This window comes from Capra hircus, chromosome 23 (assembly GCF_001704415.2).
Source record: "Capra hircus breed San Clemente chromosome 23, ASM170441v1, whole genome shotgun sequence".
Lineage (NCBI taxonomy): Eukaryota > Metazoa > Chordata > Mammalia > Artiodactyla > Bovidae > Capra > Capra hircus.
The window spans coordinates 32,048,423-32,061,386 of NC_030830.1; the positions used below are offsets into that span (position 1 = coordinate 32,048,423).

The window sequence follows — 12,964 nt, forward strand, 5'->3', positions numbered from 1 at the left end:
GGTGTCCCCGGAAGAAATTGAAAGAGAATGAATGTGATGGAAGCAGGGGGGTGGCACAGAGGGAGGAGCCCTGCAGTTGGGGACAGAGGGGTTCCAGGGGTCCCTCTGAGGCCGGACACCTGGCCTCTTGACCTCAGGTCACTCCTCCCAACCCCAAGAAAGGACAGGGGTCTCTGATCTCTGGAACCTCCCTATCCTCAACCACATGGCCTCTCTTCTAGCCACCCGGAGAGGGCCAGGACATTTCATCCAGAGATGGGTGGGAAGGGAGGGGACAGTGGGAAGGGAGCTTCTGCACAAGGGAGCACAAGAGCCCAGGGGCAGGGGAGCGGCAGGGTGTGGGGCTTAACAGGAGTCTGGCATTCAGGAGGGGAGGTCCTGACCCCTCTGTGTTCAGCATCAGGATCACAGCAGCAGGGAGAGTGAGGAGCAGGCTCTCGGAGTCCGGGCGGGTGGCTGAGTCAATGCTGGCGAAGATCTCCCTGGTCATCTGGGCGTCAAACAAAGGATGAACAGAATCTTGGCCGGTGACAAATGTGGGGATCTCCGAGGAGCTGGCAATGGCCAGCATCTTCAGCGCCTGAGTAGGGGGTGTGGAGACAGAGTCAGGAGTGGGCACGGCCTCTGTGCAGAAGAGGAGAGAGAGCCGGGCTGCATTCTAGACCTCAAACTCTGGGGCAATTGAGCTGTTTGCAAATAGAAATGAAAGAGGCAGTGATGGGACATAAAAGGCTTAAAAAAAAAAAGGAAGAAAAGAAAGCCAACCAGAAAACCCAAGGCTCCGGGGTAACATGAGCCTGCAGCTTCTCTCTGCCAGGACCGAGGCTCAACGTGTGCAGGGGCGGGTGGCCACCCGTCTGCAGCGTCCCCTCCGGACGGAGCCCTTTCACAGCCTCAACGTGTATTCAAGACTTTGCTTGAAGCTGTCTTTCGTCTCACTCGGCTACTTCTCCCTTTGAAAAACCTCTCCCTCGAGTTGAGTTAACTTCTTGTCCTCCCAGTCATCCTACCTTTCTGGAGTTCCTCTAATGCCTGATCCCAACCACGGAAGCTCTAAGTCGCCCTTCTCAAACTCTGCACCCCACCCCACCCCACGCAACCTTGGCCTCTGCCCTGCTGCTGCTACCACCTGGATGCCAACACTCCCACCCCCATCCCCAGGCCGCCAAAGCCAGTATCCAGCCTGCCTGGATGAGGCTACTTGGTTTGCCTCACAGGCAGAGTGAGGCTGGAATTACAGGAAAAAGTACTTGGAATGTGCAAACATGTTGGCTGGTTCTCAGAGAACCTGAAATTAGGATGAACACTAAACCATCAGAGTGGAGAAGGTCTTGGCTGGTGAAAGGGCTGACTCTGGAGAGGAAACCTCATCGGGATGGAGGAAAGAACTTACTCCTCAGGACGATCCCCTGGTGAGGGCTGGACCCATCAAGCAAATGCCACCTCGTAATGAGGTTTTCTCCCTTTGGCTACATTACCCTCCCCACTCCAAGCTGAATTCTGGACACCTTAAGTTATAAACAAAATGATGCAATTCTGTTATAGGGCAAGAGTTTGAGTTTAGAAGCATTTGGTCACGCACTTTGAAAGGATCAGGAAATTCTTTGAACAGACTGGCCTGGACTAGGAATGCTTGGCTGCTCTGGGGAGAAGCAGCAGCCGGCTGGCCCCATAAAGGAAGGACCTGTCGGCCTCGCCCAGGCACAGACTGCCTCAAGAGCACCCGCGCGCCAGTTCGCTGGACTGCTGGCATCCACGCTCAGAACTGCTCTGGACAAGGCCTGCCTGTCCCCTCAGGGAGCCTCAGGTTGAACGGAGCACACACTGCCCGGACCTCCCCACCAGCCTGACCCTCTGTCTGCAGCGCTCAGGAAGCCGACTCTCCCTCCCCGAGCGAGGGCCGCCTCTCCCTGCTCCCTGGGCGTGGGGCTGGCCAGGCTGCAATGCGATGCTGGCTTGGCTTTACCCACACCTGGTGAGGAGGCATTTTCTGTGTTCCGGGACCATTCAGATAAAATGGCTAAAAATTACTGTCACATCTAAAAAATTTGCCTTTAATCAGACACTTGGTTGTTAATAAAAAGCCCTGAAAAAGTCAACATACCTAAAAACCCAACCTTTCTCTGTACATCTCTTCCTCTTTCAGAGTTCCCCACTCCATCCACCCCTGCTGTTCACCTTTAAACCTGGGAGTCATTCTCAGAAACACCTTTCTCCCTGCCTCCACAGAGGTGTTTTGTTTCCTGGACTCCCCAGCTGGATCTCCTCCATCCCAATGTCTCCTCTTTGTCCGAATGACCAGAGAACCTCCTCAAGACCAGCAGAGCCCACCCCTGAGCTGCCCACCCTGGCCATCAGTCGAACGCCGGGCCCGGCCCACTCACTGCCAGCCCCGCCTGCTGCACCAGGACGGAGGTCTTGTATTCTTGCATGCAGACCAGCACGGCGTAGATGCCGCCTTCCCTGGCAAAGAGCGGGCGCCACTCGTGCTTGGTCATGAGCAGGTAAAGAAGCCGCAGAGCCAGCACCACCACCATCTTCTCTCCCACCTGGTTGGTCAGCAGCTCCACCAGCGTCTTCACCAGCTTCTCCCTGAGAGAGGAGAGACGTCGGGGTTTCCCATCCCAAGAGTCTCACCTGACTGCCCGTCCAAGCCTGTCCACGAAGATCCAGACCGTCCCCCCACCCCCTCCATCCTGCTGCCCGCTCCTCTGCAGTCTGTCCGTCTCAGGCTCTTCTCCTCATTGAGCAGGCAATATAGCAAAAGGGTGATGAGCTCTGGCTCATCCTTTCAAATTCACCACAATGTTAAATCAAAATGCCCAAAAGGTATTATTTTTTTAAGGGCAGGGCTTCCCTGGAGGCTCAGTGGTAAAGAATCCCCCTGCCAACAGCAAGAGACCCAGGTTTGATCCCTGACCTGGGACGATCCCACAGGTCACAGAGCAACTAAGCCCGTTGAGTCACAACTACTGAACCCACGTTCTAGAGCCTGGGAGCTGCAACTACTGAAGCCTGTGCAGCCCAAAACGTGTACTCCACAAAGAGAAGCCTCTGCAATGAGAACCCCATGCACATCTGGAGAGGAGCTCCTGCTGGCCACAGACAAAACCCTGCACAGCAACTAAGACCCAGCACAGCCAAAATAAACAAATAAAATGCCCTTACCAAGAGAAAAATGTTTCAACTGGTCTACAAAAGATCTTAAAGAAAAAAATGACAAGCTGACAAGTGCATAAGAGTACGGTAGCCTGCAGGGTACTCTTGCCCTCAGCCTTATGCTGACAAAGACTCTGTACTGAAATATTTTTGTTTCTATTATGAATAAGCTATTTCATTATTGCCGCACACCAGATGATGCATCCCGATGTAAAATATAACTAAAATCACGAGGGGAAAAAAACTCGACAGATTTAGGCACAGAAAGAGAAAATAAAATAGGCAAGAATAGTGAAGGACTGGTTGGAAAGAAATAACTGTAGACTTCCCTACTACTTATCAAAATAAAAACTTATAATAATTAAAACTCTGGAAATACAGGGTAGCCAAACAGATGAACAGATGAGAAGAGCGGTAAGGGCAGCATCTCAGACAGTAAGGACTGCAAGGACCATGTAAAACGTGAGGCAGAGACATGTGGCTATCCATCTGAGAAAAGGAAGGCTGGAGCTCGCTTCACTCCACTTGCAAAAATAGACTGCAAACAGATTTTAAAATATATGTGAAAAGTAAAGTCACAGATATTTTTAGGAAGTATAGGAAATATTTTTATAGTCCCAGAATGGAACAGACCCTCTTTAAACCTAGGAACCATTAAAAAAATGTTGAGAAAGATAGCTGCATGAAAATCTAAAAGGTCAACATAATAAAAGATACTAGCCACCAATTTAAGACCCTGGGCACTTAAGCTACAGAAAGGGTCAGGTGAAAACGCAGATCTGAAGGGAAGGAAGCGGTGCCTGCAGAATCCCTGGGTTACAGTGAGCGTCTCAAGAGGAAAAAAGCTGGACTAACATTTTTCTCCCTTGGACAGAGATGGTGAAGTTGGTCTGGGAACTAGGAAGGAATGGAGGACAAAAAGACAAATCGTGAGAAATAACGCAAACAAAAGTACTGAGAAGGTTCTGTGTTTATTCCTGCCTTTTGTGTTGGACAACAGGATTTGTTCTGGGGTTTCAAGGACTGGAGGTGCAGGGATCCTGGGGCCCACAGAGCCATAACCCCACCAAGTTCCAACGGGGACCAGCGGCCAGAGCGCTAATGGTCCCTCCCCATGTAGAGCTGCTTTCTGTCTTCTCCCATGGGCCTTACGATGACTACAATGTGAACCAAACGTATTTTAAACATATATCCCCCTCTCTGGAGCCCTGATTTACTGTAAACAAGTTAATATACAGAGGTGATGCACACGAATAAACAAAGAAATACGTAAGGATGTTTACTAAAATGTTAACAGTGACTATCCCTGCATAGAGGCTTTTCAGATTATCGTTATTCTCATAACTTTCATTTTCTTATAGGGATCATATATATTACTTTATATTCAGAAAATAAATATGATTATAGAAGAGACAATATTTGGAACAGCAATAATGAATTAATATCCAGAATGTCTGCAAATCAATAAAAAAAGACAAAGACCCAATAAGAAAAAGGGCAAAGGATAAGAATATTTATAGCAGAATACAAGAAGCGCATGCAAATATGCCTATCTTCTCAAGAAATTAGACAAAAAGACACCAATCACTTTAAAATGTTGTCAATCTGATAGATTTTTGAAAATGATGATAGCCAGTGCTGGCAGATGTGAAGAAAAATAGATCCCTTAGAACACTGTATGTGAGAGAACAGACGTGTAGTTGCCAAACGGGGGAGGAGGGTGGGAGAGGGATGGACAGGGACTTTGGGAGTAGCAGCTGCCAGCTATTATATACAGGATGGTTAAACAACAGAGTCCTACTGTATAGCACAGGGAACCATATTCAGTATCCTCAAATAAAAGATAATGGGAAAGAATATGAAAAAGAATACACAAACGAGTCACTATGCTGTACAGCAGAAATTCACATAACATTGTAAATCAACTATATGCTTCAAGAAAGTAAAATTTTACAAACTCAGGCTACATTTGATTTTGAGTATAATCATATTGCAGAGTCCAAGGCAGTAGTGAGAACGAGGCAGCACCACGCGGATGGACATACTGCATGCAGACACACTGCGTGCAGGCAGACAGCAGCAGAAACAGACAGAGTGTGATCACATATACTAAAACTCAAATGCACAAAACACACTAGCAAATATAAGCCTCTAGAAGGTCTGAAGGATACGTGCTTGGATGTGTGACCAGAGCAGTAAAAAGGGACTTTGACTTTTCATTCTCTGGATCTTTTAAAAAAGGAACGCAATGGTGTACTATTTGTAACTAACAAGTATTTTTAAAAAATTTTAGGGGACTTCCCTGGTGGTCCAGTGGTTAAAAATTTGCCTTGCAATGCAGGGGATGTGGGTTCGATCCCTGGTCGGAGAACTAAGATCCCACATGCCAAGGGGCTTTAAGCCTGCAAACCACAACTAGAGAGTCCATGCCCCGCACATGAAAGATTCTGCATGATGCAACGAAGACCCTGCGCGACACAACTGAGATCTGATGTGGCCAAATTAATTCATTAATTATTTCTTAATTTAATAGGAAGAAAGTAGAGAGGGAGGAAAAAAAAAATACTCAAAAGCCAAAAGGACCTCGATTTGAATCCTGATTCTACTACCTGTCATACTGGGCGAGTTACTTAAATTCTCTAAGCCTCAGTCCCTGATCCACACGGTGGATAAGAATAGCATCAGGTTTTCCTCTGGAGATGAGAGGATTTAAAGAGAGAATGCTTATAAAACTTTAAGCACAAGGGCCTGGCACAGAACAAGTGCTCCCAGAATATTAACCATCATACAGTCCACCTTCCTGCTCAGTTACGCCTCAAGCTGGCCCTTCTTTCCCCCAGCCTTTCTAACTCTTGATCTCCTAGCTCCTTCCCTCCCTACCACTATCCTCCCCCAGCTGACAGCTTACACCGTAACCCCCACTTCCCTGCCCAGGGTTCTAACCTCAGGAATCTGTCAGGATGGACCAGAGGGTGGTCTCGCTCTGTGACCTCCTCCACGGCCTGGGAGAGAGCACAGAGCGCTGAGAGCTGCAGGCTGGTGTCCACGCTGGAGATCTGCACAGTGGCCACGACCGCTGCCACGTACTGGTCCAGGGAGCTGCGTGGCCCAGGACCCCGCAAGGCTCTAATCATTTCTGAAAGTTGTGAGGGAACGGCGCCGGCTTAAAAAAAAAACTGCGGCATCTTCACCTTGGAACCCTCTAACGGTCAAGCCCAATTATCCTACTGACATTTGAACACCCTGTTCACTACTGTAGCTTGCATCCAGAACGTTCCCAACTCTGTGTGAGGGATTTAATAGTCAGGCAATGAAGATGACGATACTCTAGAAAACGGACCCTCCTTTTCCAGGGACGCTGAAGGAAGGCAGCAGTGACAGACTGTACATGATCAAGGTCCAAGGAAGGAAAATGGATGCAAGCTCCCAAAGCACCTTCTCACGCAGAAGTGATCTCGCGCCACAGCGTGCCCTCCCCACTGACCACCCACTTCCCTGGGGGGCACCCAGGACTTGCTCCCACCTCTCTGCCCTCCCCTCCCAGCACCTGACTCACCACTGGCTGCCTCCTTCATCCCGGAGGGGAGAGCCATCCCCTCAGTCACCAGAAGCTGGTTGAACAGCTGTGAATCGCTCTGTGCCATGGGCGGCTCGGTTTTTCCCTTGACCGGCTCCGCCTCTGCCTTGGGGGGCTCAGCCTTCACTTTGGGGGACTCAGTCTCCTCCTCTGAGAAGGTGGCCTCTGACTTTGACTCCTCTTCAGGATCTGGGGTACTGGAGTGATTTTGTGAAGATGACGAGCCACTCAGAGCGTCGGGCTGCAGCCTGTACTTGGTGTAGATCTGGGAGTTGAGCAGGTCGCTGAGGGTGCTGCCCTCAAACCGATCCCTGAGAACCTGTAGTAGACTCTCTGCCATGGTCACGGGCACAGAGATTTCACCCAGGGCCTTCTTACCCAGGCTCTGCCAACAGAAAGGCATGTACTTCAGGAAGGAACAGACACCAAGGGCCTGGGGACAGTAACAGGAGGTGGGCCACCTCCCACTGGGGCCTTGCACACTTCCTGCCTCCTAGACCCTCCCAGCTTCTGCCTTATCCCCAGGGAAGGATTCCTCAGCTCTCTAACATCTAAGCTCTCTAACCTCACTCCACCCTCCCCTAGGCAGTTCAGTTCAGTTCAGTCGCTCAGTCATGCCGACTCTTTGCGACCCCATGAATCGCAGCACGCCAGGCCTCCCTGTCCATCACCATCTCCCAGAGTTCACTCAGATTCACGTCCATCGAGTCAGTGATGCTATCCAGCCATCTCATCCTCTGTCGTCCCCTTCTCCTCCTGCCCCTAATCCCTCCCAGCATCAGAGTCTTCTCCAATGAGTCAACTCTTCGCATGAGGTGGCCAAAGTACTGGAGTTTCAGCTTTACCATCATTCCTTCCAAAGAAATCCCAGGGTTGATCTCCTTCAGAATGGACCGGTTGGATCTCCTTGCAGTCCAAGGGACTCTCAAGAGTCTTCTCCAATACCACAGTTCAAAAGCATCAATTCTTCAGTGCTCAGCCTTCTTCACAGTCCAACTCTCACATCCATACATGACCACAGGAAAAACCATTGCCTTGACTAGACAGACCTTAGTTGGCAACGTAATGTCTCTGCTTTTGAATATACTATCTAGGTTGGTCATAACTTTTCTTCCAAAGAGTAAGCGTCTTTTAATTTCATGGCTGCAGTCACCATCTGCAGTGACTTTGGAGCCCCCCAAAATAAAGTCTTACACTGTTTCCCCATCTATTTCCCATGAAGTGATGGGACCAGATGCCATGATCTTCATTTTCTGAATGTTGAGCTTTAAGCCAACTTTTTCACTCTCCTCTTTCACTTTCATCAAGAAGCTTTTTAGCTCCTCTTCACTTTCTGCCATAAGGGTGGTGTCATCTACATATCTGAGGTTATTGATATTTCTCCCGGCAATCTTGATTCCAGCTTGTGTTTCTTCCAGTCCAGCGTTTCTCATGATGTACTCTGCACAGAAGTTAAATAAGCAGGGTGACAATATACAGCCTTGACGTACTCCTTTTCCTATTTGGAACCAGTCTGTTGTTCCATGTCCAGTTCTAACTGTTGCTTCCTGACCTGCATATAGGTTTCTCAAGAGGCAGGTCAGGTGGTCTGGTATTCCCATCTCTTTCAGAATTTTCCACAGTTGATTGTGATCCACACAGTCAAAGGCTTTGGCATAGTCAACAAAGCAGAAATAGATGTTTTTGTGGAACTCTTGCTTTTTCCATGATCCAGCGGATGCTGGCAGTTTGATCTCTGGTTCCTCTGCCTTTTCTAAAACCAGCTTGAACATCTGGAAGTTCACGGTTCACATATTGCTAAAGCCTGGCTTGGAGAATTTTGAGCATTACTTTACTAGCATGTGAGATGAGTGCAATTGTGTGGTAGTTTGAGCATTCTTTGGCATTGCCTTTCTTTGGGATTGGAATGAAAACTGACCTTTTCCAGTCCTGTGGCCACTGCTGAGTTTTCCAAATGTGCTGGCATATTGAGTGCAGCACTTTCACAGAATCATCTTTCAGGATTTGAAATAGCTCAACTGGAATGCCATCACCTCCACTAGCTTTGTTTGTAGTGATGCTTTCTAAGGCCCACTTGACTTCACATTCCAGGATGTCTGGCTCTAGGTGAGTGATCACACCATCGTGATTATCCGGGTCGTGAAGATCTTTTTTGTACAGTTCTTCTGTGGATTCTTGCCACCTCTTCTTAATATCTTCTGCTTCTGTTAGGTCCATACCATTTCTGTCCTTTATCGAGCCCATATTTGCATGAAATGTTCCCTTGGTATCTCTAATTTTCTTGTAGAGATCTCTAGTCTTTCCCACTCTGTTCTTTTCCTCTATTTCTTTGCACTGATCATTGAAGAAGGCTTTCTTCTCTCTTCTTGCTAGTCTTTGGAATTCTGCATTCAGATGCTTATATCTTTCCTTTTCTCCTTTGCTTTTCGCTTCTCTTCTTTTCACAGCTATTTGTAAGGCCTCCCCAGACAGCCATTTTGCTTTTTTGCATTTCTTTTCCACGGGGATGGTCTTGATCCCTGTCTCCTGTACAATGTCATGAACCTCAGTCCATAGTTCATCAGACACTCCGTCTATCAGATCTAGGCCCTTTCAGAATCCCAACTCTAACCCCACCCCAAACCCCCCCGCCCCAGGCATCTCCCGTCTGTAATACCTCATCCAGGTTCTCCCGAAGACTCTGGTAAATTGACTGCTGCTCACATATGTCCAACTTCCTGATGAAGAAGAGCAGCTCCCACCACTCAGCCTGGGTCAGGTAGCCCAGTCTCTCGTTCTTCTGAGGCTCGGGCTGGAGGTATGGCAAAGAGTAGAGCCCATCCACCGGCTTCCAGTCCCAGGAGGGGAGTGCTGGGGAGACAGGCACCAGGGGCCTCAGCCTCCGCCGGGGGACTGAACGGGTTTCTGAATGTCTGGGGCAGCTCCTGGTCCTGAGAGGGCTGCATGCCGCCTGTTCCTCCTCTGTTCAGACACCGTGTCCTCATCCCCTCCCTGGCTCACCTGTGCCCGGCACGGCAGCCCCCGCCCCCTCCTCTGCAGCTGCTGAAGACGTGTCCTCGGCAGTCTCCTCGGGACCCAGGATCTCCAGCATGTGCCAGTGCACCCAGTAGGTGCGGCCCGTCGACCTCCAGAAGACCTGGTGCGGAGGAAGGGAGGCAGAAGATGAGAGAGGGCTCAGCCCTGAGAACCCCGAGCTGCTCAAGCTGGAGAGGACGGCCAGATCCAGACTCGGGGCGTGGAGCCCTCGGGGGCACACCAGCTAGGCCTGGGAAACCTCTAGCACACAAGGCCCCCTTCCCCGACCAAGGCATGCCCCGCTTCTCCTCTCCTCCTAACCTGGAAGGCCTCTGCTCCCACGCTCCCTCTGAGCCCACTCCACTGCTGCGGGTGGGGATATCTGGATGTATCAGTTCTGCCTCCTGGTTAAGGGAGTTTCTCCTTGACCTCACAGCCTACCCACTCCTGCCAGATTCTCCCAGCCCTCCAACAGCCCCCTCTCTCTCACTGATCCTCTTGAAAACATTCCAGTTCTCTGGGGGTTTTCTCCCTGGGTGGCCTGCCAGAGCCCCCAGCATGAAGCGTGAAGCCCCAGCGATGCCCCACGCAGACAGACCCCCAGCGGTGGCCCTGCTCACCTGCACAGGGGGCACGCCATTGTTGCTCTGCCGGAACTCGCCCTCATCGCCCGCGCTGATCTCCTCGTAGTCATCCAGCATCCGCACGCGCATGCCCGGCTGCAGGGCCTGCTGCACGTACTCACCGTAGCCACTAAGGCTGGAGAATTCAGCGCGCTGGCGGAAGGCCCGCCCTTGCCTCCTTGGGGTCGCAACAATGGTGGGGAGTAAAAGGCTGGGGCCTGAAATGCTGGGCTGAAAGATGGACCGGGTCGGCCGGGGTGGCAACGTGCCCTGTTGGCTGAGGTTCTGGGCCCAGCCCATGCTCCGCACCAGCTCCGAGATAAGGTTGCCCACAGCCATACTGAACTCCAGCTCCCGCTGCCCCCGGCTCTTCTCTCGGCCCAAATCCTCCCTCGAGGCTGGGGAGCCTTGGTCTCCGGCCCCCTGCTCTGGACTGTTATTCAGCTGATCCAGCAGGGAAGTGACACACAGGTAGCGTTTCACCAGGGAGAAAAGCAGTTTTCCTGGGATCTGGAGGACACAGTCCATGGTGTAACTTCCTCTTCTCCCAGCTCCCGCCCCTCTCCTTTCCCTCGACATCAGCCTCTTCAGCAAAAGATAAAGGCCTCATCCCCACACCTGCAGTTCCCAAACTGTGACTGACATAAGAAACACCCAAGGAATGCCTTAAAACACAGACTCTTGGGTTCTCATCTCAGAGACGCTGAGTGGGGAGGATAATATGAACCTTCATTTTAGTAGGTTCCCCAGGCGGCCCTGGCGCTGGTGCAGTCCTGAACCACATTTTCAGAAATCATACCCTGGCCCTTGTACACAGCCTTTCCCCCACAGCTGCAAGGGTACCTGAGGCAGGTGAATGCCCTCAAAGGCCATGCAATGCTCCTCGGAAGACGTGGTCTCTGCGAACAGTTCCAGCAAAGTATAGCGGCTGTCAAAATCCATGTGCTGCTCGATGCCGTCTTGTTGGCTCAGGGACAGAAGGACGTGAGCCCGACTCCCTGTAATGCACACCGGATCCAGATCTTCTCCTCAATCCCCACTACGCCTCTCCACATCGCCTGTCCCCAAACTGTCTATCCTAGACCCCAGAGGTTTTCAAACTTGTGGCTGAGACTCCCAGGAAGAGATACATTTCACATAGTCACCTGACATGAAGGTACACTATGTGAAACTGAAACATACACTTCATACTACAAGACTTACACTAAGTGCTCTGAGCTGATGCGTAACATTTTAAAAAAATGTTGGTTATAACCCATGAAAGTGATTTCACAACCAACTAACAAATCTCCAACCAGAACACATAAACTTATTCCCGTTTCTTCTCTGCCTCTGCCCTGAGAACAGACAGCTAAATCAGGTGCTATCATTCTATCCTGTTTCTGCACCTGTGATGGCTTATTAATCTACATTTTCCCTTTGCAATGAAATTGATGTCTACCAAATACTAGATGCTCTTCCAGAGCTGGGAAACCCCTCCTCTTCCTGTTCTTACTCCTGTGGCCCCATCCTCTCCAGGGGCTCCCTTCTTCCCATGGCTGTCTCTCACCAGCATCGTGGGCTGCTAGGGCCTGCAGCATCTTGCCGGCACTCCGACGGATCTGAGGCTCAGGGTTGCACAGCATGTGCATGAGTAGGTCCAGGGCGCCCGTCTCCCTGAAGACCCCGGTGAGGGGCCCGATGCTGGCATAGGCGCTGAGCACGTGGATGGTGTGGAGCACAGCGGCTGTGAGGCTCGAGGTCCCACCTTCTGCCAGCTGCCGGGCAGCCCTGCGCACCAGTGCTCGCACGTCTGCCTCCATCTCTCCCATGGCCACATCATCCAGACTGCCTGGGTCTCCGGGAAAGCTTGCTGAACCCCCAGCTGTCTCGTGCTGAGGTCCCTTAGATAACGCCCGCTCCCCTAACAGCATGGGGCAGCTGGCATAGACCTCGGGGGCTGACAGCCACATGAGGATGTGCTCTGCCTTGCCCTCCTCCACACCCGCTCTGCCCACTTCCCCACACTTCAGGACACTCCATCGGATCAGGTATTCAGGATGCCCATCCTGTCCAGGCCGCTGTCGAAGAAGCTCTTCGGGATATGCCTGCAGCCGGGGCCCCAAGGGCACCATGAGGTCCCCAGTGCGCCGTTCTCCCACCATCCTGACTTCCTGGGACACACAGGAGAGAGACAGAGGCACTGTGGGAAAGAGAAAAACCTACGTGAAGGGGGTGGAACCTTGAGGTGCAGACAGGGTGAGGGGTGACTGGTAGGCTGCATGGAATTTGGAGGCCAAAGAGAAAAGGCCAAGGATAGGATGGAATAAATAACCTAAACACACTTTGGGATTTGTAACAAGGAGAACAGAGTGAAAAACAGTGATAGAAGGAAATGAAAAGGTTTCCGAAATGGAAGAAATTACAAGAGAGGAAGAGAAGAATAGAAAGCAAGATAAGAAAAAGAGCTGATGGTTAATCAGGACAATTTGGGCAGAACAGGAGGGTGGCTGAGGGGTACAGATCAGGACTTAGAAGGATGACATGGGTGAGCAGGTAGGACAGTAGCCTGTGATATAGTGGGGTCAGAACAAGCCAGGAAAGTCAGGAT

General features: G+C 50.8%; 1 protein-coding gene across 3 annotated transcripts in view; it reads right to left on the minus strand.

Annotated features, from left to right (window-relative positions):
- The window catches only part of CUL9 (cullin 9), a 43,471-nt gene that overhangs the window by 29,113 nt on the left and 1,394 nt on the right, over positions 1–12,964 (minus strand). For all 3 annotated transcript variants that reach the window (XR_001917101.1, XM_018038943.1, XM_018038942.1), the window contains exons 2-10: positions 11,924–12,556; positions 11,218–11,372; positions 10,372–10,884; positions 9,737–9,872; positions 9,393–9,586; positions 6,716–7,121; positions 6,103–6,295; positions 2,385–2,592; positions 384–580 (exon numbers count right to left, since the gene is read on the minus strand). Coding sequence is in view for 2 of the 3 variants with exons in the window: in XM_018038943.1 (XP_017894432.1) it covers positions 384–580; positions 2,385–2,592; positions 6,103–6,295; positions 6,716–7,121; positions 9,393–9,586; positions 9,737–9,872; positions 10,372–10,884; positions 11,218–11,372; positions 11,924–12,518 (2,597 nt within the window). In the remaining variant the exon portion in view is untranslated. The remainder of the gene's footprint in view (positions 1–383; positions 581–2,384; positions 2,593–6,102; positions 6,296–6,715; positions 7,122–9,392; positions 9,587–9,736; positions 9,873–10,371; positions 10,885–11,217; positions 11,373–11,923; positions 12,557–12,964) is intronic.